The following is a 25,781-nucleotide window of genomic DNA, read 5'->3' as shown; positions in this document are numbered from 1 at the left end:
AGTGGGGTATTGTATCGAATGACTTGGCTTGGTCAAGGTAGTCAGTACGCACAGTTTTCCCTTCATCCATAGCCATGGTGACCTTCTAGAAGAAGATTAACAGGTTAAGTAGGCGATACCTTCCTTTAACAAGGCCAAACTGTGATGGGTCCAATGCCTGTAGGCTAACAATGTCCTTGTTCATTATTTATAGGTTCATAGGTGAGTAGTAGGCTGGCTGCTCTTGTGATCCATTTTAAGCCTAGCCAATTTCCCTTTCAGTGGAAAGAATCAAACCTGGTAACTTGTAATTGTGAGGTAAGCACTTTAACTCTTACACCAATCTCCAACATTCCATGATAATTAATTCCATGGCTTTGCACATTAGATGTATGAGACTGATGGATCTGTAGTTCTCGGTGTCAGTTGATGGTCCACCCTTATGATGAGAGATTACCATTGTGGCCTGCTATTCTCCTAGTACTTAACCTGGTTTGAATCTGTAGTTGAAAAGTGCTTCAAGTGGTCCTGCCAGGTCATGTTTACTTAGGAAGCAACCGGGGATATTGTCATGGCCCACTGAAGCAGTGTTTTTGACTTTAGTGAGTGCCTCAAGGACCTGTTCCCTGGTGATAGATGGAGGGTGTGATAGAAGGGATTTCACATGGGGTAATTGGGGGGAGTGGAGGGTGTACTTCTTATTAGCCTCTTTTGTATTACATGTACTGAGCTGTACTTGTTTAAAGTTTATGTGTCAAGACTCAGAACTCTATGGTGATCTGCAAATATTGACAGATTACCTGAGCTGATACAAATGCTGCTCTAAGCACTTTTGGCAAAAAATGAAAGGGAACAAGCTGAGCTGTGCTCAGCCCATCACTGCTGTTAGACTTGCTCTGTAGTAGGTCATCTGTATAAGAGCTGTTTTCCATAAAAAGACACTCCCTAGTCCTCAGCGATCCATATAACTGTTTACCCATCTAATTCCCTCTAAACCCTGGCATCCTAAGTATTTCACATTAGGTACCAGTCTCTTCACAGCTCCAATCCAGTTCTATAACCCCAGTTCCACTGCTCGTGCCCTCAATGGTCAACTGCTCCATGCAGTTCCTTAGCCAGATTTGTTTAGACCCCATTGGTCATAATACTGTCTTGATTAAACCATGGCTCAGCACATCCCCATAATTCCTGTAGGCATCCTAATCAAGATGAATATATTGAGGAAATGAAAGAATTGCTCATGCTGATCAGTAACCAACTACTGCTAAAACAATATATCACAGTTTTTGAAAGATGTCTGTACCTATTATCACTGAAGGTAAATACATCTCACACATACAGTACAATAAATAAGATTCTCAACAAAAAGCCAGTTCATACATCACTCCCACGCTCCCACAATGCTCACCATTAAGTTCAAACTTACCAAAATCAGAATGACTAAGGACTCATTAATGCCACATGGACAAAATACTCCCACAGCATCAACTCACTTCACATAAAAATAACATCAATACAAAATTTTCCAACATACATAAGAACAGGAATCACCAAGCAGCAGGAACAAAGCCCGCTGAGTTAGTGACTCCATAGTCAGACACACAGACATACCCCTCACCAGGTTGTCCAAGGAAAGAATGATGGTTAGCAAGACACCAGATTTTGACAGGATATCCACTCACTCTGGTGATTACATGACATGTACCACTCTAATGCGGTCACATTACATGTTGGCATAAATGATCTGAGATATAGCTTCTTGGACTACATGAAGTTTGACATGATAGAACTCTCAGATTATGTGTCTCATTATGAGTCTAGCACTGAGCAATGTTTACCCTCACCAAGGATGATGCCACAGTAGCAGCGGAAAATGACTGACTTTAACCATTGGCTTACTCACTAGTGTAATTGTAATGGGGGTGCAATATTTGTCTGTTTGGAAGGACATGGTATGCAGACAGCTCTGTTTTGCCAGCCTGCCCCTCTTCCACCTAGACTTTTGAATGTTGGCATAACTTTATGTACCCCATTGTGTCTTTTTTAAGTTAATGCCAACCTGCTAAACCTACCTACATCACAAAACCTATAAATCAAAATGAAGGAACTACTGTTAAATGTCAGAAGTCTGAATGAGAAACTCCACTCCCTAAAAGCCATCTTTACCCTGGAGGACATAGATATCAGTGAGGTAACTGAGACATGTTTAAAGTTGCCAAAAACAAGCCAACAGTGTAAGACTATAATGTCTTCCACACCTTTATACCAGGTACACTTAGGAAGAGAAACAAGACAGAGGTGTCTCAACTTTAAACAAAAATAACTATACCTCTAGACTGGTAAAGCATTGTAATGAGCCAGAAATTCTTTATATCCAAACCACCATAAGTAAAACACCTTATCATTATAATTGCTAGCTGTAGATCACCTTCCAAGACCCTAGACACTCCCACAAGATACCTAAACAAAGTTGAGTTGCTAAGCATAGTACCTAATACAGTAATTCTTGGAGACTTCAACTATTTATACAATAACAGGGAAGCATGCATAACGTCAAACATGCAGGCCCAGAAATTCTTGGACTTTAACACTATCATCATGAATAGCTAGATAAAACTGCCAAAAGGGGAATAACATCCTTGATTTGATCATCACAAATACTGGGAGCCGCTGTTTCGCATTGAACAAAAGTGGCTCCTCTTTGCAATTTATGATTGGCCTGTATGCCTGTATACCTGCCAATCAAAAATCGCACAGAGGAGGCTGTTTTGCCGGGATTGTCAAAAGGCGGTGCAAGACTCGGGATTGGGCTGCTATTGTCGGGACAGTCCCACTCAAATAGGGATGTCTGGCAACCCTGACTGCACAAGACAGTATTGAAAAACCTACTGGTAGATAAATTCAATGCAAACCTCAGTCCACCACAATGCCAATTACCACTGTGAATACATGAAAATCCACACCACCCCTGTTGATGCCAGAGAATGGATACTGAAGCTACTCTACAAGGCAAAGAACACAGCATGGATCCTGATGACTTACCAGGGTGCATCTTATGTGGCTTTAAACAAGATTTGTCTACTTCATTAATGAAGCTATTTAATCTCGGCTTTAACACCACGTTTGTGCTGACTGGAAGACAGCAGTTGTCATTCCACTTCACGAGGATTGCCCTTTACTGACCCAGAAAACTATAGACCCATTAGTCTCACCAGTCTAATCTGTAAAGCCATGGAAAGAATTGTCATGGATGTTATATTCAAAGATATAATAAATCTACAAACACTGGGCACTAGTCAGTTTGGGTTCATTAAGTGGAGGTCATGCTTGCTGAACCTGTGAATTTCTTTGAGAAGGTCACAAAAGCCATGGATGAGGGCAAATGATTTTATACAGCCTATTTGGACATGGCCAAGACATTTGACCCTGTTCCGTTCCTCAAGTATCGTTGAAAATTTATAAAAAATGCAAATAAACCCATATGCCACCCACTGTATAGCCAGTTTCGTTTCACAGAGAATGCAAAATTTAAAAATAGGTGAATCTACCTCGACTAAACGTTCAGCCACAAGTTTAGTTCCCCATAGATCAGTACTGGGACTCCTCCTGCTTGGCATTTACTTCTCAGATGTCCAGGCCAATACAAATGAGCTGCGGTTGACACAGTTAGCAGATGACTGCAAGCTTTTGGCAGTCCTGGAATCCCCCCAAAACACAAACATCCTCCATGTAGATCAGAAACGAATGAGCAGTTGGTTTAAGAACCCTGGGCTCAAACTAAATGGAAAAAAATGTATATTCATCTCCTTCAGCAGTCATCCACCCTGGCAAACTGCAACATCGATAACATTCCTCTTAAGGTAGTAATGGTAGTGGAAAGTGATCTGGCCTTTGATCAACATGTGTCCACTACAGTTAGGAAGTCATTTTATACAGCACAACTTGTAAGTAAGGACATTGCATCTTGTCCAGGGAGGCTATTTTTCCTCTACACATAGCCCTTATTAGACCGGGTCTATATAAAAACTTCGAAGAAGTAAAACGAAAGTTAAAACATCGAACCCACAACATCGAATGATGAAAATAGCGAAGCCCCGGAACATCGAAATCTTACCTAGGGCAAGATTTCGGTGGGCCATTCCATGGCTTCGCTATTTCCTTCACTGTGGTGCGAGAGTTATGGACCTTACGGTTAGGGTGCAGGTTAAGATAAGTGGATAGTTAGTAATGTATGTATGGTGTAGTGTAGGGTTGGGTTTTGTTAACTGTATGTGTGTGTATTAATTGTACATCCGCGGTGGTGCAGCGGTAGCTTTGTTGCCTCACAGCAAGAGGTTCTCCCGTTCGATTCTCAGCTGGAGTGCGGGGAGAGCCTTCTGTGTGGAGTCTGCATGTCCTCCCCGTGGTTGGGTGGGCATTCGAAAGACATGCGTAAATGGGCATGTCTTCGTTGAAGGTTGGACGTCGAGCTGGCACCTTGGCGTTCGTGAAAAACTACTGCCAATCATTAGCGGATTGGAGTTCCGCTATGGCGACCCCTAACCGGGAAAAGCCGAAAGACCAACAACAACATGTGTCTGTATTAATTGCTTTGTTTGTGTATACTTTGTAGGGTATGTGTGTGATAGTTACAGACCTTAGGGTTAGGGTGCGGGTTAAGGTAAGTGGATCGTTAGTAATGTATGTATGGTTTAGTGTGGGTTTGGGGTTTGTTAACTGTATGTGTGTGGTTTATTTATTTTGGTGTGCTTGTGTTGTGTGTATGTTTCTCGGAACAGCAATTTTTTTTCCCTGGGAAAAAAATTCGCTATTCTGAGTGTTTGATGTTTTCAGTATTCGAAATTCCAAGTTCGAACATATGGTGTTCGATATTTTGGAATTTCAAATATATGATATAGACCCATTAGACCAATCATTGTCTACAATACTTCCTTTAGTATATGCCTGCAAAGGCACATTCTTCAACTTAAGCACCAAGAGAAATTTCTTACCAAAAGAATCCAGGGACTCCAATACATAATTACAGGGGACTGCCTTAATTCATTCTCAGAATTCTCAGCCTCCTATAAGTTGCTAGGGTGTGACTTGTATACCAAAGCTTTAAGGCCTCTTCAGACCATGTAGTGATGAACGTGCTCCATGTTGCAAAAACAGTAGCAGCAGAAACTCCGGCTAGAAGAATTTTAACCTTTCCAGCAATCTTAACCGGCCATGCTGGAGAGACAGATACTTCTGACAGAGGGTTTCAGCTGCTCTGCAACAGGCTTCCCATCTGAATAAAACAAAGTACTTTTCTGACCCAGTTCAAACACTATCTGAATGAATGAATGGGGGATCATAAATTTAACCCTAAGGTGACACCTGTGTTTAACTGGTCCAAGGACACTGAAGTGCTATAAAACTGTAAATTTAATATTTTCTGTCTTAAAAAGGAACAAGTAACACTTGGAATTTGTGCTTATCTAGTTTTAAAAGCATCCCTTGGCTATTACCCTAGAACATTTCTATGTTTTTATATTTCTATGCTTCTTTATTTCTCGATTAGTTAAATTGGATAGTTAGGATTTGGTATAACCGTTAAATTGTTTGCCTCATAGACACAAGTTAGAGGGTTTGATTTTTACCTTTGGGTTGGGAAATTTGGCTAGGCTTAAAATGGCCTATGAACCGAAAAGAATTGACTCTTAAAATAACAACACTGTTGGGCTTGATAACTAACTCCACAGTTACCTGATCACAAAAACCTTGAGGACAAGGTCATGAGGACAAGGATGGGTATATAATGTGCTACGAGGATGGGTTTGGCATAATGGGTCGGGTCTTTGCCTCATAGGCACAAGATACAGGGTTTGATTCTGATCTCAGGTCACTGGCTAGGCTTAAAATGGCCCTTCAGGGCAGTTAGCCTAGTATTCACCTATGAAGTGAGTTCAACAATGATACCTTCCATGACTTTGCTTGTAAGGCTGGTGAAGCTGATGGAACTATAAGTAAAAAGAGATGGTAGAGAGGACACCTATATGTAGAGTATTCACAGTGACTTTTTCCAGGAATAAGAGACAAACCCTTTGGATAGGCTGAGGTTAAACAAATTAAGAGGATTGGATAGTGCATACTTGACACTATTGAGAATCCAGCCTGGTATCTTATCTGGTCTCATAGAAATATTATTTTAACTCAATGACAGGGATTAATACTTGTTCCAATATGATTATTGAGTTAAGTAAACTTTCAGGGATAGTTTGCACAATATAGTTAGGTGGTTAAGATAAAGTTAACTCTAAAATTGTCTGTTAATATATTGGCTGTATCCTTGGGACAAGAATGTGTGATATTAAGGGGAATATGCTCAGTGCATTGTTGACGTAGTCAGCAGTCTGTGGTAGCATTCAAGAACCAGTGGAACACAAAACGTGTAGAAAACATCTGGGGATATGAAAAGAGAGCTTTGGGCTTTTATTTGTTTGCTTAGTTTACAACAAATAAACTTGCTATCATGTTGTTGTTCTTTATAATAGGTTATTTTATTTAAGGGTTGCAGGGACCAAAGCCACCATTTATAGGGTATTGTGGGGTTACCCAATTCACCCAGGTTTATACTTTCAGACGTGTTTGAAGGAATGGGATGAATAAAGCAGTGTCAGTAAAGCATACTGAAGATAAGTACTTCACTTAGGATGTGAATAATCAGAATAGGAGTCACAGAACTAGTACTCGTAACTAATATTGGTAGTACTGATAAGTCAAGGTAGACTTCTTTGAGAGGGTCACCAATGCTATGGATGAGAGAAAAATGGTGCACATGGTTTACCATGACCTGGTTAAGGCATTTGATATATTGCAGCACTCAGGTATTGTTGAAAAAAACTCAGAACTAAGCATAAATCTCTACATACTCATTGGATTGCTAACTGGCTCACAGATAGGACCCAGAAAGTCAGAACTGGTGAGACCACTTCCACCAGAAGACCAGTCATCAGTGGAGTACACCAGGGCCTTCTCCTGCTTGGCATCTATTTCTCAGAAGTCAAAGCTATTGTCAAAGGCCTCTAGCTCACCAAGTTCCCAGTTGACTGTAGTTTAGGAGCTATCAGAAATTATCTCCATGACACAAAGATCCTACAAAAGGGTCTGACACAAACAAATGATTGGTGCCAGAGCCACAAACTAAAACTCAACATGAAGAAATGCATTATAATGTCCTTAGAGGGGTCATACACCCAGGATAATTACTCTCTGAATAAAGCACCCTTAAGAGTTAATCCAATAGTTAGGGATGTGAGAACATATGTTAACAGTAATTTAGCCTTTGACCAACATGTACACAGGATAGTAAGAAAATCATTCTATGTTGCTCAACTGATAAGCAAGGGTACAGGATCTGGGTTCAAGAAAGTTATACTACCACTCTACTCATCCCTTAATAGACACATCATCAAGGACAATGCCTCCTTTGGCAGGTACCTAGCCAGGCATCTGCAACAGATGAAATGCCCTCAAAGGTTTCTCACCAGGCAAATCTAGGGTACAAATACCCTGTCCTACACAGACCACCTTAAAGCCCTTTCTCTACTTAGTCTCACAGAGGTTACTGAGAGGTGATCTTTACCTGGCATATAAGACATTTACAGACCAGCTCTGATGAACCTTTTGTATATCTTCAAAACAAGCAGCACCAGGAACACTAGATCCAAGGATCTGAACTTTGCCTGTAACGTAAATAAAAGATGCTGGAGAGACCAATGTGTGTCTCAGGCACATATGGCATGTAGAGCAACAGAAATTGGGAATGTTTTTATGGTATGCTCTACCCACTTTGATGGGGATGCTAGACGCTGTGCCCTGGTCACACAGCTAAGTATGTCTCCTACTCATGGACTTAGAAACTGGATCATCAACATTCATTTAGTTTTGTTAGTAACCTGCTCTAGATGACCAAGTAACTTTGTATTTATGTATCGTCAGTATGCCGCTGTGACATTTCAGTTTAGTAAATGACCTTAATAAATGATGTAATTACAGTACTTCTCTTTGCTGTTGTAGGGTTCCTTCATATGGGCATGCATACGTTCTGCAGTAATGCTGTCCTTTTTTGATCTAGTAAATTTATCTTTTTAGTCATGATTTGTGAAATGTATTTTTTATTGCTGGAATATATTCTTTCATGTGACTGCAGTTATTACTTTATGTACTTGCAGAACAATGAAGTGACTGACAATGTCACAAAGCTGGATTGTCTGAAATGGACTTAAAGATTCCTGACCAATGAAGGGGTCCATGAAGGGGTCCACAACAAAAGCCTGACAACAGAAGGGCATTTGTCAGAAAATACATGTTTTACAATTACTCCATTGTGAAGCACTGGTTTGACTTTTGGCATTTCACAAAATGTGGGTAATCAACTGTGTTGATAATTCCAGTCTCGACTGTCTGTGTGTTAATGGGAAGTTCATGGCAAATTGCTGTGTATTTTGATAAATACTGCCATTGGCTTTGCCAACTGTTGTCAGTGACTTACTGTTACAGGTGCTTCATGCAATCACTCATTTGTATGTACTTCATAATCATATGTCCATGTTTAAGCAGTGGCAGTTGATGATTAACAGTCTGCCTGTATGTTAAATCCCTGATGACAGTAATGCTGTCAAGTGTTTTGCACAAATACTTTGTATACAGCTTACCATTTTGTTATAAGGAATGCATGCATTGAGGGTTGTGCTGTCTGTGGTGTGGAGTTGCTTGATTAAATATGCTATCTCCAGAATTACAAATGGAAGAAATGTTGTACTGTGCAGTACTTGAAAGGTGACAGTATCTGTCTGGAATGTTTTTAGAAAGTTCTCCAAAATAATTCTGAGTATTTTACTGTTATCTCTGTTGTAGGTGTGAAGAAGTAAGAAATTGGACAAGAGTATTAATGGAATGGAAACTACATCAGTGCATGCAGTCAATGAGAAACCATTTGCACTGGTGTGCTCATTCATGCAAAAGTAATGGAGAGGCAGTAACAGCAATGTGGTTGTCACTACTAAACCACATTAGTGACATCTACGTCGACCCTAGTGAGTGCTTTCCACATTGTGAGCATGGCCACCTGAAGTACTGAAGGTGATTCTTATGAGGAAAGTATTGAGGTAATTGAAATAGTCAAATTTTGAAAGAGGTTGTTTTACAGTAAGACCTACATAATCATGTGACTTCATTACAAAATATTTAGGGTGATGTCATTCAACATTTGGTTTGCAATAACTTTACAAGTGGAATTTACTGAGATCGATATTGACATAGTAGTCATCATGTACATGCACCTCAGAGTGGTATGAACTAGTTGGGTCTATATTAAATTAGTGAATGCTTAGAAAAGCGAACGCTAATTCATCGACCCCTTTTAAGCGAAAGCTTAAAATGTCGAACACCCGGAACAGCGATTTTTTTCTCAGGGGAAAAAATTGCTGGTCCACAAAAAAAAAAAAAACTTAAAACATTTTATAATGGGGGGGCTTCACCCCCCCCCCCCACACCCCCCTACTTAAATATACTAACTCCGAGATTGCACCACAGTGGAGGAAATGGCAAACTTCAGGAACTGGCCCAGCAATTTTTTTCCCTGTGAAAAAAATCGCTGTTTCCTGTGTTCAAGATTTTAAGCTTTTGCTTAAAAGGGGTCAATGAATTAGCATTCGCTTTTCTAAGCTTTCGCTAATTTAATATAGACCCGTAATGTCTACTCCATCTAGGCTTTGAGCATGCAGCAAACCATGTTCTGAAATGCCATGGTTATATCTCAATTAAAAGTTAGATTTGCTGATGCAAGAAGTTGCTCCTGCAAAGAAGTGGTGGCCATCATAGCTAAGCAGATATTACTGAGAGACATTCTACTTGTTTCTCAGGCACATCAGACATCCTCATTAGCATTACATCACTGGATCCTTACTTATTTTACAAAGCCAAATGATTCACATTTTTTTTTACATCATAAATCCCAAGTAAGTGTACTGTATTATACATCAATGTGAATTTTGCAGTAGGCGAAGGATTTTCAAAGATATTAGGTATTTACTCTCAGTGCATTGATTCAGATTTTAACCTGTATTCCGCTATGATATCTGTGATGTGCTTTAATGAAAATGCTCGAACAGATAATGTGCATGGTGCTGCTCAGTGGTCTGTGAAATACCCATGTAACTGATTAGGAGATGCCGTTATCAAGGAACTGAAATATGCCTGTTACATGGCAAGTGATCATATTTACTTTCACTTTGATTTATTTTGTATGGTGTCATCCAGTAAGTGTTGCTTCAAATAATAAGAGTGCTGCTATCATTAGGCTTGTGTTGAACTGTTTCTCAACAGCATGAACATATCAATGCTTTAGTGATTTAACTGTCTTAGGTCAGCACAATCATGTGGCCATATTTGGCATTTCCAGGCAAGGTTTTAGTGAGGAAGTGAGAAGGTGTGTCAAGTCCTCATACATGTGTGAAATTGTGTGAATAAACTGTTCCATGACTGTCTTTGTGTAACATTATACTGAGATGAAATTGCAGTCCTTGTAGTACATGTTATCATGTTGATCTTACTTATTATTCTTCCCTTTGATAAATAAGTTTGTAAAATAGCTAGAAATGCACTGTGTGTGTGTGTGTGTGAGTGTGTGTGTGTGTGTGTGTGTGTGTGTGTGTGTGTGTGTGTGTGTGTGTGTGTGTGTATGTATATGTACTTCTGCTGTCATGAACTATAGCAATAGGTCAGTACTATTTGCATGTAGCGAAGGATTCCTTCTTGCATTGTCTTTCCTTCCTTTGACATACATCAATGTTGCTGTGTTATTAACTGTGACTGTGATGCTCAAGACGGTACAGGAGCTGCTTTTACATGGTTGAGAACAAGTCACTGCATTTTAAGTGTTTCTGCTTGAATATAGTCTACTAAGTTTGTGGAACAAGTCATGCATGGACACAAATGACTGTAATATGGACTGTCACTGTCTTACCCTGTATAAGCTATTGTCATACATTAAACTGCATGCTTCTGTTGCGTTGCTAGAGAACTGATAGGAAGTGGATGCAGAAAACGAGGCCACCACAATACCTGTTAAACACTATGTATGCTTTTTTAAGAGCACATACTTTGTGGTAGCATACATAACCATCTGCAAGCACACACACTCAGGCATGTTCATTATGCAGCATTCATGTCTCCACAGACATGCACACACACTCAGCAACACATATACACACATGTACATTGACACATCCACTACCACAGTACTGAAGAGGTGAAGGCAGTCAAAAGATGGTGTTCCCTTTTGCCTCCTACTCAAACACACACATAATAATTTTCAGAACTGTACTTTACTTCTGACAAGTGTAACATATGTTGTTTTCAGTACTTTCATTGCAGTGAGTTTATTTCAGTGGTATTTTTCACAGCATTGTAAATTTAGCATTTTAGTTGGTTAATCTAATGTGAACCTGGAGCATGTGCAGTGATGCATTCCAAAGTTGTGTTACAAGAAGGCATGATACTGAAGACTGAAAAGGTGATATATGCTTTGCTTCTGTAGTGCACTGTTATGCCCTTTTATATTGTGCTGGTGGTCGCTCAGTGCACCCCATAAAGGCATTGAGAGCACGACCAATACTGTTGTGATTGTAGCATATATGAAAAGATTGTTTTACATGTCTTGCTTATGCAAAGCATTTCTTTTTCAATTTTGGATGGTTGAGATGGCTGTGCAAAAATAACTTCTCAGTTTAACAGACAATGGCAGCAACACAGTACCCAGGGAATTACATCACCACTATACATCACCAGTTCTGATTTTTTAACGTCTTTATTAAATACATTATTTTTAAAAAGTGACATTGGTACATATATAGTAATAGAAAAGAAAACAAACCATAATAACCTTTCCTTTGATATTTTCATGCACTATACATATATATATATATATATATATATATATATATATATATATGTATATATATATTTAACAATTACTCTAATATAGCATGAATTGCTTAATTTCAACCTTCCTTTAAATTTCTCTCCTACTCTTTTCTGAGGGCATTCCTCTATAAATTCCATTTATTGCTATGCAGTTTGTACCTTCCCTTTTTAAAGATCCCTCAAGTTCTGTTAAGTTATTATTGTTATAGGACATTACATAACTTTTACTTAAAAATCCAAACAAATAATGCAAGTTTGGTGAGTTACATGATTTATTTAGTGAGAGACAGAACTATTAATAATATCAGGAATGATACAGAAAGGGCAGATTACTACATGAATCAATTTAGTGTTAAGAAAAGCAGTTGTTCATAGGTTCATAGGTTCATACTAGGCTATCTGCCCTAGGGCATTTATAAGCCTAGCCAGAGTGTGTTTGGCTTTCGCCACCCATTTTAAATTAATTTTGCTATGCCTTTTTTTAAGGTTAGTATACTGTGCCTCTGTCTAACAGTGACACAGAAGTGATAGCCGGGGTAAACCTACGATCTCCCATCCACTCATCAAGATTCCTCTTGAAGAGAGTCAATGTGGGACTCTGCCTAACCTGGACTGGGATTTTATTCCAGAGTGAAGGGAGCCTCTGGGTTTTGAATCTGTCCCTCCAGCATGTCCTATTTATTTCAGTGCTGAGGTTCAAGTCTCTCGAGCGTAGCTCGATGGGATTTGGATTTTCTGAGGTGCAGCATGTCCATTAATTCCGGGTTGGACATGGCTTTATACGTCAGGCACAGATCGCCTCTGAGCAGGCGGTATGCCACTGAGTAGAGCTGGAGTTTCTTTAACCGGGCAGCATATGGCATCTGTTTGAGCCCTTTGATCCTCTTGGTGAGGTACTTTTGGGGTCTTTCCAGTTGCTGCAGGTGTCTGGTAAGGTACATCCCAAAAGGGGCATTGTACTCAATTATGGGCCTGATGAGGGATGAGTAAAGAGGCACGATGACCTCCCTGATCTAGATGTGAATCCCTTCATGATTAGGTGGGCTATATAAAATGTTTTTCTAACCACTTTGGCCACGTGGTTGTCAAATGAGAGATTGCTATCAACTTGGGTCCCCAGGTCCCTAATGACTTCTTCTGTACTTAATGGATTACCACCTATGTGGTAATTTGTGGTCACTTTGTTTTTGCCAAAGGGGATGACTATACACTTTTTGGCGTTTAGCTTGAGGCCATGGCTCTGGCACCAGTTGTCTGTTTCTATGAGGCCCTTTTGGAGGATGCTTGTGTCGGCTGGAGAGTTGATTATGGCGCCCAGTTTGCAGTCATCTGCGAACTTGGTCAGCCACAGTCCTTCCGTGTTGGCCTGTACTGCCGAGAAATATATACCGAACAAGAGAGGTCCCAGGACTGAGCCTTGTGGGACGCCACTTGTAACTGGTTTGGAGTCTGACATGGCTCCAGCAATTCTAACCATGTGGGTTCTGTCCTTGAGCCAGTTTGCAACCCATCTAGTGACATAGGGGTTTATATTTAAGCTGGTGAGCTTATCTATAATGCCGAGTGGGGTATTGTATCGAAGGCTTTGCGAGGTCCAGGTAGGCTGTGTGGACCACCTTCCCTTGTCAATGGCCTTGGTGACTGTTTCAAAGAAATCGACCAGGTTTAAGAGGCAGGATCTGCCCTTAACAAAGCCAAACTGGGTAGGATCCAGTGTCTGTAGGTCCCCAATATCTTTATTTATGAGGTCCATGATGATCCTTTCCATAGCTTTGCAGACCAAGCTAGTCAGGCTTATGGGGCAATAGTTTCCAGGATCCGTTGAGGCACCACCTTTGTGGAGAGGGACCACTGTTGCTGTACGCCACTCTTTGGGTACATATCCTGTAGTAAGGCTAAGATTGAACAGTAGTTTTATGTTTGGGTTTAGCTCTTCTTGGAGTTCATGTAGGACGCAGCCTGGGACACCATCTGGTCCCATTGATGCTGTGTTTTTGCTTTGGAGAGGCGGCTCTTACCTGAGCATCTGAGATGTCAGGGGCAGCACTCTGTTGGGATAAATATTTGCCCTTTTGGTGGGGAGAGGGAGAAGTTTGCACTGAACCTGTCAGCTAGGATGTTGGCAATGTCTGTGGGCTCGGTGTATTTTTGTCATTTTGGACTAATTCTGAGCATATCTGGGAATTCCCACCCAGGTTCCTAACATAACTAAAGAAAGCCTTGTGATTATCCTTAGTGTCCTGTGCAATTTTTCTCTCGAAGCTGGCCTTAGACGATTTTATGAGTGCCCGTAGTTTTTGCTAATACTGATCAGAGATGCCTTCCCTTTTGGGATTTTGCTGTATCATGTAGTAGCTTCCTCCTTCTATTGTATAGTTTGTTTATGGCTGGGGTCCACCAGACAGGACGCCTGCCTTTGGAGGATTGGGTCTTGGTTTTATTTGGGATTGCATGATCCATGCATTCCTGAAGGTGTTCATAGAATGCGTTTATAAAGGATTCTGCAGTCTGGGCCATATTTTCCACAGGCCCGGGGGCTTTGAAGGATTTCGCCTCGGTTTTGAGGCGTGTGAAATTTGCTTTAGAGAAGTTTTTCACTGTGGTTTTCTGGGCAGGGGGTGGGGTCGGGATGTGAATATCCAGTGAGATTAGTTTATGGTCTGATCTTACCAGTAAGGGATACACTTCTGGTCTGGAGCATAGTGTCCCCATGTTGGTGATGATCAGATCCAGTATGTTTTCCCCTCTTGTGGGAGTGGTAACAAGTTGTTCCATAGCATTTGAGTTTATAAATTCTAGGAACCTTTGGTTTAGGGTGTTGGAGCTAGAGTAATGCTCCCAGTCTATGTTTGGGTAGTTGAAGTCGCCAAATATAATGGTGTTTGGAGAGACCTTCATATTTTCCAGTATTCTCAGGAAGGCCAAGTGGGGTTCCTGTGTTTGGGAGGGTGGTCTATAGCAGGCTATAAACTGGAAGGCAGTTTTACCCACAGTTAGTTGCACATGGATAGTCTCTGATGCTTCGTGCTGTGCCACCAACCTGGAGGTGTGGGTATCTTTGACGAATATTGATACTCCCCCTCCTTTTGTGGTTCGGTCCAAGTTTTGGGGCGAAAAGCATGGTATGAGGTATAACCTGGTAGTGCTGGGGTTCTCTCGGGAGCCTTGAACCAGGTTTCTGTTACTGCACAGATATCGATGTTCTCCATGCTAAGGAGAGTTTCGAAAAGTGCATCTTGAGGTTTAGACTTCTGGCGTTGAGTAGCATTACTCTTAGTTTCTTATCCCTTGTGATACCTATGGAGGTGGGTTTGTCTTTTGAGCCTTGCCTAAAAAAGGCACTATGGGGGTAGCAAGAGCCTTTGCCAATATCCGAAAGCCCAGGGGTGACAGGTGCAAGCCGTCCCTAGTGAAGCATCGTGGCTTGTCGAGCATGTCATCCCAGGCTGACAGGCATTGGATCCCCTTTGAATGACACCAACACTTAAGCAAATTGTTGAAAGTGATCATGTTGTCTTCATATTGTAGCATCATTCTTGGTGAGGGTAAGATGCTACTCAAGGTCAGGGTCATACCGGCCTGGGCTACATGCTCAGAGAGCTCCTCTATATCTCTTTTCATGTAGTCCAGGGAGGTACGTCTCAGGTCATTCACACCAGCATGGACAATGACTGAGTCATATTTGTACTTGCCTTGGAGTGACCTAAGTGCTTGTGTTATGTGGCGGATCCTAGCACCCGACAGGCAGCTCACTGTGACCTTCTCCTTGTTCAGCCTGGTGAGCGGGACGTCAGTGTGCCTGACGATAGAGTCACCTATTACAAGTGTATCAGGTGTGTTGTTTAGCCTTAAGGGCTGTGACTGTTCGGCACACTGGCTTTGTGAGCTATGTGTTGCACGTGTTTTGTTTTGGGATAGCGGTTGCTTGGGTGTCTGCTTTGGAGGTCTCTGCTGCTTAGGCAGATTTTTATTTAGAGCCTCCGAGTATGTTTTTGTGTGTTTATGTGTTTGGTTTGTTGTCATGGTAGGTCTATGTGAGACTGGAATTGTAGTGAGTGTGGTTTCCTTCTCCTCCTGACTGGTTACGCCAGTACTGAGTTGAGAGAGCTTAGCCTCCAGTTTGGCTATATGGTTGCATCTCTCACATGTGTTGGAATTTGTTGGGAGGAGGAGAGGGTTGTCTGTGTACATGAGGCAGTTGTAACATTGCCTCAAGATTCCCAGATTCACCAGCTGGACCGGAGAGGAGATTGACAACTGACCTTTGGACATGCTAGAATAGTATTGGGAATTCCTTTATAATTGAAAAAAGGGCCAATGGGGAACAAGGTACTCAAGGGGAGTTTGTGAGGGTGTAGTGCTTTTAATTTTTAGAGCTGACTTATATAATTGCTTTAGTGAGCAAGTGCCAGGTAACTTAAATGCAATGTGTTACAGGTAACTTAAATGCAAAAACGACAAACAGTAACTTTCTTTCAAGTGAAACAAGGAAATAAGTACAGTAAGCAATGCAGATATCACTAGGGATCCACAGAAGTGCTAAAAGGCCGCGTTTTAGGTGGAATTAGCGTTTCAGGGAAATAAACAAACAACAAGCATACAAATAAAGCTAGATTCAGCAGGCCTGGATCTAGTCTATACTACAGCAAACAAGGTGTACCAATTTCAGTAAGAAACAGTTAGAATATGCAGGCACTATAAGCCTCTAACCAGAAATTCCCTGCTCAGAAGGGCAGAGTCCAGCCTCTCCTCCCACAAGAGTGCAGACCGCAATCCTTCTTAACGTAAAATAACTGGCCTGAAGCCCAAGTGCTTAAACCAGAACTAATACACTTTTAGAATAACAGACACTGAGCTCTCAATCAGCAGTTCCCAACTTAGAAGGATGTAAGCTACCTGTCCTGCCACCACAGTGCAGGCCACAAACCTTCCTAATGTAAAACAACTGGTCTGATGCCCAAGTGCTTAATCCAAAAGACTTAGAAATGATAGCTACACTTTAATCAAGTTACTACCAGCAGTAATAAATACAACTGAATACTTTAAAGAATGCCTGGATTAGTGCTCAAGTTATACAAACAAAGCTAGATTCAGCAGGCCTGGATCTAGTCTATGCTACAGCAAACAAGGTGTACCAATTTCAGTAAGAAGCAGTTCAAATATGCAGGCACTATAAGCTTTAACCAGAAATTCCCAGCTCAGAAGGACAGAGTCCAGCTTCTCCTCCCACAAGAGTGCAGAACACGAACCCTCTTAATGTAAAATAACTGGCCTCAAGCCCAAGTGCTTAAACCAGAATGAATACACTTTTAGAATAACAGATACTGAGCCCTCAATCAGCAGTTCCCAACTTAGAAGGATGTAAGCTACCTGTTCTGCCACTACAGTGCAGACCACAAACCTTCCTAATGTAAAACTGGTCTGAAGCCCAGGTGCTTAAATTAAAAGGCGTACAATGAGTTACACCAAGCAGTAATAAATACAATTGAGTACTTTTAAGATGATGCAAAAGCAAAATAAAGTAGGAAAAAACACAAATACAGTAAAAGCAGATACATTTTTTTTTTTTTTTTGGAAAGAGAGAAAGGAGTAGCAGAAACTAAGCTGATTGGCCTTCTCAAATGCTTTCCCTGTACTGGGTAGAATGAGGTAATGACACTAGACTGGGAGGAGGGTCCCAGATCAAATTTACACTAGGGGCGGGCAACTGCAAAGCCACCAACTATAAAAACACTATACCTACAGGGAGGGAGGGTGGGAAACAAACAGCAGAAATGTTACTCACAGCTGAAAAGCAGCAGTGAGCCTTTAAATGAAAGTTTTAAACAGCTAAAGGAGCCACTAGAAAAAGAGTTTAACTGCAGCAAGTTATCATAAACAAACAACCCAACAGATGCTTAATAAGAGTGGACAATTTCCAGTTAATACCTCACACACAGTGAAACTAGCTAGAAAAATACACAGTACACAAAGTGCTATAAACAACAAAGAAATAAAGAACAAAATAAACAAAAAACAGGATACTTAATGTTATATATTGTAGCTCGAGTTTGCTGAGTGTCCTTCCTTCGATCAGCTCACTGTAAAATGGCTGAACACTCACATCTGAGCTTCTTAGGTAACAGAAAGTTGAAACCTGAGACAGCTTTTAAGAAAGAAATCTCAAAAGAACCAATGAGGTGCTTAGTCTAAGCTGTAGTCCAGGAGACCTCAGTCAGCCAATGACCTCAAACAATTCTCTCTCACTGAAATGCCTGATGGCTTTGGCTAAAACAAGATGTCCCTGAATTATGTGTTCAGACACACAGCCTCCATAAACACTAGGCCCAAATACAAGCCTGAATATGGAAATGCTACAAATATCCCCACTACTTAGAACAAACTGCAGAAATGTTACTCACAGCTGAAAAGCAGCAGTGAGCCTTTAAATGAAAGTTTTAAACAGCTAAAGGAGCCACTAGAAAAAAAGAGTTTAACTGCAACGAGTTATCATAAACAAACAACCCAACATATGCTTAATAAGCGTGGACAATTTCCAGTTAATACCTCACACACAGTGAAACTAGCTAGAAAAAATACACAGTACACAAAGTGCTATAAACAACAAAGAAATAAAGAACAAAATAAACAAAAAACAGGATACTTAATGTTATATATTGTAGCTCCGAGTTTGCTGAGTGTCCTTCCTTCGATCAGCTCACTGTAAAATGGCTGAACACTCACAACTGAGCTTCTTAGGTAACAGAAAGTTGAAACCTGAGACAGCTTTTAAGAAAGAAATCTCAAAAGAACCAATGAGGTGCTTAGTCTAAGCTGTAGTCCAGGAGACCTCAGTCAGCCAATGACCTCAAACAATTCTCTCTCACTGAAATGCCTGATGGCTTTGGCTAAAACAAGATGTCTCTGAATTATGTGCTCAGACACACAGCCTGCACAAACACTAGGCCCAAATACAAGCCTGAATATGGAAATGCTACAAATATCCCCACTACTTAGAACAAACTGCAGAAATGTTACTCACAGCTGAAAAGCAGCAGTGAGCCTTTAAATGAAAGTTTTAAACAGCTAAAAGAGCCACTAGAAAAAAAGAGTTTAACTGCAACAAGTTATCATAAACAAACAACCCAACAGATGCTTAATAAGAGTGGACAATTTCCAGTTAATACCTCACACACAGTGAAACTAGCTAGAAAAAATACACAGTACACAAAGTGCTATAAACAACAAAGAAATAAAGAACAAAATAAACAAAAAACAGGATACTTAATGTTATATATTGTAGCTCCGAGTTTGCTGAGTGTCCTTCCTTCGATCAGCTCACTGTAAAATGATCAGCTCACTGTAAAATGTTGTCATGCAGAAGTAGTGACATTGCTTCATCAGACTTAAAAGAACTCAATTCAACTGTAGAGTTCACAGAAGAGATGCATGAGTGTAAAGTGGCTTATTAGATGGAAAAGCTGGAAGTGAATATAGTTAAAAAAAATAATTAATAGGTCTTCGACAATAATGAAAAGTCAATCAAGTATGGAGTATACAAAGCCTTGTGTAGGACATTTATCTATAAAGATGACAGAAAGAAATGTGCTATTTATCAAATGTGTTGACGCTGTGGCAGAAGGAATAATTTTTACTAAAGTGTATAACACAAAAGAAACATTTTGACATCAAAATATTGCATGTGTCATAAAATGGTAGAGAACATGAGGTATTTGTGATCATGATTATCATGATTTGTACCAGGAATATGGAAGAGTCTAAATGTAATGCAAGATAAAAATACAGGAAAATCCCAACTGGAAAGTGAGTTAGCAATCTATATTGTAAAACTTAATTAAATTGAATTATAAAATTTAGACAGGTGACAGTAGTTGAGTATGATGTCAGGAAAAACACTTAAAGTAATGAGTAAGAAAATGAGCAGCCTGAAACAGTCATTTTGTAAATTATTATGTAATTTGAGCGTCGTGTAAAGTTGAAGGGTCAGAAAGTGCTCACATTTGAATATGAAAATAAGAAATACAGGATTGTGTTCCAAATAACTGAAAATGTGAATGCAGTAACTATACTGGGTCATTTGTCTTGTCAGAAGCTTGGCATAATGAAAAGAATGTGTATTGTGAATGCACAGTTAAAGAGTGGAGCAAATGTGTTCAGTCTGATAATTTGCCCGAAGAGTTCAGTGATTTATTTTCTGACTTTGGCTATTTATTATAAGGTTTTCAATTCTAGTAATATTGTGACCTATAACTGAATAAAGGATAGACTGCATGGAAAATATAAGTGTAACTAAATTAAATAGCCTACAGAATAGGTCAACAGTGTAATTATTGTAGTAAATTCTGACAAAGTTTATATTTATAAAGATATAAAGTGAATAAATATGTAAAACAAGAAGGTTATCAATATTGTACAATTAAAGAAGTATTTTCCTGTGGCTGATAAAAACAGGACTTTGGCAAGTAAGTCTTGAAAAGAAATGTTATAAAATGTGCAATTTTAATTGACTTATATGAAGGAACATCTTCTACAACATCAACAGAACTATTTGGAGGACAGGTATATCTTGTATCCATATAAATCAAATATCATCCCATCCACATTCAAGCACAACTTCGGTATATATATAGGAAACAGAAAATTTTCCCCAGGACTGCCCCTGTACTATTAATGGAGAGAGGCAGTTCCTAAATCCTTTATCCCATATACAAGTCTCCTCAAATTATCTATGACAGAAATTGAATGAGGTAAAATATAATTATCAAGCATGAGATGTGTAAGGACAGTCTATAACCAAGTGGGATAGGTTATTTCGGGCACAAAAAGGGAAATTGTCAAGGCTTAAAATGTTCCTCACGGGCAGCTAACCTAGTACTTACCTATGAGCACATTTTCTAAGACTTACATTTGGTATTCCACCAGCACATGAAGTATTTCAGATAGTTGCTATACATATAATAGCAGCCTTTAGATTATTATTATTAGCATAACTGATGATACACTGGTATGAAGCCAGTCCAAGGAACAGCATGATGTGAGAATATATGACTAAAAAGATTTAGACAACTTAACCTCAAGCAGAACTAGAGCAAGTATAAAATCAAAGTTACAGAGCTGCAATAAGTGATTAATTTGAGGCCAGAACAACATGATGTGAGAATGCGTGTTTAAATAGCTTAAACTCAAATCATACCTCTCAACCTCGTAGAGCAAGAAGTCTTGAAAAAGCTATAAATAATGGGGCAGCAAAGGCACAAAAATATGGACACTTTTTAAATATTGCTTTTACAAACATAGAAAGTTGATAGAATAACAGGTTTTGTATTAGCATGAATTTTCTCAAGGGTATGAAGTCTGAAACTCAAATGTCTGTCATTATATTCAGACTTCAACCCTCAATAATTTGCCAGAAAAACACAATTTTATGAGAAACAAACCAAAAATATCAGGCAAAAAATCTGGACATTCTGTGAAAATCTGTACAGTTGTGAGGTATGAAAATTGAACAAAAATATAAAATCATAGTTAAAGATCCAAAATATGTGATACATGTTTATTAACCAGAAGTCTTGACAGTGCATACCAAGAAAGTAAAAGCCATAGTCAGATGCCTTAATCAGAGGACAGTCATGCTCTCATTAAATTTCTTTGATTTCTGCAGTATCTTTCTAGGATTATTTTGAACCTCCCCAAAGTTGTTTTTCCCAGTAAGAATTTTTTTGCACTATTTCATCACCATGCAGCTGACTGTTGACTGCCCTTGATGCCTTTCCTCTTCCACTTGGTTTTCTAGCCTCTCCTATCCACCCTGGACTTTCTCTTACCCATGCTTGAGGCAGTGATGAGATTGATTTATCTCAATGCAGTATCTTACTAATTACAGAGGCATTTTAATTTTAAGCCCTAGCTTCCTATCTCTCCATGCTGATGCCTATGTGCCTTGTGAGCAGACATGAAATGGGGACTTGCAGAGATCTGGCCCATCTCTCAGTTGACTCAAACACTGGCCCTCAACTATTTCCACTTGAGAGTACCCCCTTACATGTCTCCAGTCTCCGCCAGTAACCTGACATGAGTAGTGGCAAGGTGTATGTCCTTTCCCCAGGAGAGGCTTCCCTTTCATACTTCTGACTCCCAAGCCACTAACTAAACCTGGGTTGCCTGGCCGCCTGTAGATAGGGCTTTATCCTCCTACTCTGTGGCATGGCTGCCATTAAGGACATTGCTGTAATATCATGGGACATGCTACTGGAATGCCCACCAAGTAAAGAGGTTCAGAAAAACTGTAACACTTAGTAACTGAAGTAGACATTTCTGATGTGAATAAGTCAGTTCATATTACAAACAGATTTCCAGGAATGGTATTGGTGTAGATATCCTAAAGGAATATATCAGCTCTCCAATAGGAATAAACTCAGATGGAAAAAAGAGCTACTTGCCATAGAATATGAATGTGAAAAGTTTCATAAGACTCCCCATCCACATAAAACAAAGCTCATCCCAGTCCATATTCAAAAGCACCATAGATCTCTGGATGGGAAACAGAAAATTTACTGCAAGACTGTCCTCTGTACTACTAATGAACAGACACAGCTCCTAAATGCTTTATCCAATGCATGGGTCCCCTCAAATTATCTATGGTATGATCCCAGTTCTTCTCATTAGGGGTAATATATAAATCTGAAGTTGTTAATCTTCCTGTTCATCACTGATGGGTTCGGTTCTGAGCCCCCGGAACCGAGTTGGCCTTATACCAAGCTTGCGTGCACAACAACTCTCGAGCTAAGCTGCTACTCACAATGCCCTTTACTCAGTTACCTCAGATCTTATTTGCCGCACAGCCATATAGCAGCATTTCACCGAGCTCTCCAGCTAATGATTTATCTTATACCTTTACAAGTTTTTGTAAAAGTTTTTTTCTCGTTTATAGCTTGTTCTTTGATATCTTTATATTCTCAGATCTACCCACAGGTATCCCTTTTCATACCATTGTTAGTAAGTTTCTACCCTTGTGGCATCTTATTACCATTGCTGGTATTTTCCCTCTGTTTACTTTCTTTATTTTCTCCACTTTCCTCACTTTTTTCCCTTTGTGTGAGAATGTGTACTGTTATGTCTGAGAAGAAGGGAATTACGGGGTTTAAACACTGCTCTTCTTGCAGTAGTAAACTTCCAAATAGCGACCTTCATGAAGAGTGGGTATACTGTTTGGGGGTTCTGCATTTGTCGGCAAAACCCCCATGTGATATTTGTGCTAGCTTCAGTCAGCGGACGCTGAGTGAACGTCGGAATAAATTGATTTTGAAGGGTCTGCTTGCATCACCTTTTTCGAAGGCTATTTCTCTGATGGAGGTCTCATCTCCTCCTTCTGTGGACAAAAAATGTCCTCGCTCAGACCCCTCTTCACCAGCCGGTGACAGAGGTAAAAGCCATAAGCGCAAGGCCCAAACATCTTCCTCCAAGCACCATACTGCCTTCTCGGTTCCGACTACATCGGTCCTGAGTTCAGCTCCAGCTAAGCTTACCGAGGTCACCTCGTTGGCGCCTACCCCGACACCGACAACTACGGCACCATCTACTACCTCGGTTCCGATCAGTTTGTCTGTTTCTGTCTCGGCACCGACGTCGCCCACCTCCACTCCAATGTCAGTCCCGACAACAACTTCTGAACCGTTTTTGACATCCAGCCGTGTTGTGACTTTGGCTCTCAACCCGTTCTCGGCTCCAACCATACCGTTGTTGCCGGTTTCTAAGTTGGAATCGTCGGTGCCGTACTGTGATGCACCACGGACCCAATATTCATTGTCTGTGGACCCTTTTTCCGGACAAGCCTGCAGCCCCTTTTTGGACTGGCCTGATTCCCCCTCAGGGGGTTTGGTAAGATCCACCAGGAGCTTCTCAGAATTGGATGTGGTGTGCCTTTTTGACCAGCTGCTGACGACCAGGGGAATTTCAAATTTGCCTAGACCCTATTCCCACTCCAGGCTTTGGGTCTATTACTCCAGTGACCCCCTACATACTCTCCTCCCTTCGAGCCGTCAGTTCCAAGGCTCATATATCCGATGTTTTCTAGAGGACCCCCTTTCTCGGCGCTGACAATGACAGTGTCTGAGACCCCGAGGCCCCTGTGGGTGTCGGTTCTATCGGAACCCACCCTCCCTCCCTCCCTCCCTCAATCTCATACTTGGGGGGGGGGTGGAACCTCCGGTTCCAGTCTCTGTTCTGACTGTGTTGTCAGTCCCGGCCTTGGATCCGAGGGTGACTACCGCTCCGAGTTTGCTTGTGGCTCCATCCCTGGGGGGGGGGGAGGGCTGACCGTGTGGAGCGGGGTGTGACCCTGGTTCCGATTTTGTCTTCTTCAGTTCCGGGCTCCCACTCCTCTTCGGGCGGGTTTGCTTTCCAGGTGATGGAGAGGGTGCTTGCTTCTAGCAATCCTCCTACATTGGTTATCCCTCCAGTTCCTTTTGAGCCACAGCTGTCAAAGGCCACCCTCCCAGGACTCAGAGAGCACAAGGCCCAGGAAACCCCTGTCCAGGGTATTTCCCTTTCTGAGTCTTCTTCGGAAGCTCCCACCAAAGAACCCCCTCGGAAACAGGCATGTAAGAGGAAACACATGGACTCCCCAGAGGAGTTCCTCATGGAAGATATGGACTACAGTGATGGGGAAGGATCCCCATGGTCACCCCCTGATGATGTCTCTTTCGGAGACATCATAGAAATCTTGAAACAGAGGGGTGACTGGAAGCCCTCAAACCCTTCCTTGGAGGAATCCGTATTCCTGCAGGCCTTTTGCTCTCGGCCCTCTACTACTTGGGTGACCCCCTTGCCGATGAGTTGGTTAAGCTCATCGTGCAGCAGGCATGGAAGAATCCGGACACCATCGAGGCCATCCCTAGGAGATCAGATAAGGTACTCTCCCCTCTAGAGGATCAACCCCATTGGTCTAGAGGTTTGCCAGTGGACGCTATGGTGGTGGCGGCAGCCACAAAAAAGCACCTTGTGGAAGAGAGTCCTGCTGTTCACCCGCCCAGCAGAGAGTCCCTGGCAGTGGACAGATGAGGGAATTGAGTTTGTGCATCAGCGACCTTTGCAGTTAGGTCTCTGAACTTTTTGGCACATTTTACGAGGTTCCAGAGAGATCTTATCTCCGAACTCTCCAGAACCCTCACAGGCCAAGTATCGGATGGAGCACGAGATAAAGTTGCTTCCAAACTTGCCACCCTAGAGTCAATATCCAGTTCATCCATGAGGTTGCTGTCACAGGCAACCGAAGCAGCGGCTAGAGCTGTGGGTGCAGGAGTAGTCATGAGATGCCTGGATGCACATTTGTGACCTCAGGGACTCCTTCAAGTCTTCCTTTTTAAATGCCCCTATCAAACCTTCAGTTCTGTTCATTGCTAAGGTCAAGGATACATTAGCCAGGTGCGAGCAAGACAGGAAGGCTTGTCTGCCGTTGGCCTACGCTTTTCCAAACCTCAGCGTTCCTTCTCCAGGAATCAGAGGAGCGGGAAGATGTGGCACAAGAAGTCTCAAGGTCCTCCATGACACACGTGGTGAGGACTCCTCCAGAGGCAGAGGAGTTTCCAATAATGGAAGATGCCCCTTTCGAGGCACAGGGGGTCCCCGGAACCAGGATTCCAGAGATTCCTTCTCGGGTAGACCGTATCAGCACTCCTGAAGCGCTGCCCGATTGCTTTCCTCTGGAAGCAGTCAGGGCACGTTTTTCTCTGCACCAAGCTGCCTGGCTCTCTATTACAACTGATCAGTGGGTGCAGAGAATCAGTCAGAGAGGCTACCATATTCCCCTAATATCGTACCCAAGACCTCCGAAATCCCTTCCTGATGTTCCA

General features: G+C 41.3%; 1 protein-coding gene across 4 annotated transcripts in view; it reads left to right on the top strand.

The window, feature by feature from the left end:
- The window catches only part of BCHE (butyrylcholinesterase), a 1,038,257-nt gene that overhangs the window by 364,782 nt on the left and 647,694 nt on the right, over positions 1 to 25,781 (top strand). The window contains exons 4-5 of one of the 4 annotated variants that reach the window (XR_006364637.1): positions 8,178 to 8,369; positions 8,863 to 9,112. The exons of 2 other annotated variants lie outside the window; for them this stretch is intronic. Coding sequence is in view for 1 of the 2 variants with exons in the window: in XM_044069993.1 (XP_043925928.1) it covers positions 8,863 to 8,876 (14 nt within the window). In the remaining variant the exon portion in view is untranslated. Of the gene's footprint in view, positions 1 to 8,177; positions 8,370 to 8,862; positions 9,113 to 25,781 lie in introns of those variants that run through there. One more of the 4 variants, XM_044069993.1, reaches the window with a different exon arrangement.

Source organism: Protopterus annectens, chromosome 4.part1 (assembly GCF_019279795.1).
Source record: "Protopterus annectens isolate FY-2018-M chromosome 4.part1, PAN1.0, whole genome shotgun sequence".
Classification (NCBI taxonomy): Eukaryota; Metazoa; Chordata; order Ceratodontiformes; family Protopteridae; genus Protopterus; species Protopterus annectens.
The sequence above is the reverse complement of the archived record's forward strand: the minus strand, read 5'-3'. Positions and strand labels throughout refer to the sequence as shown.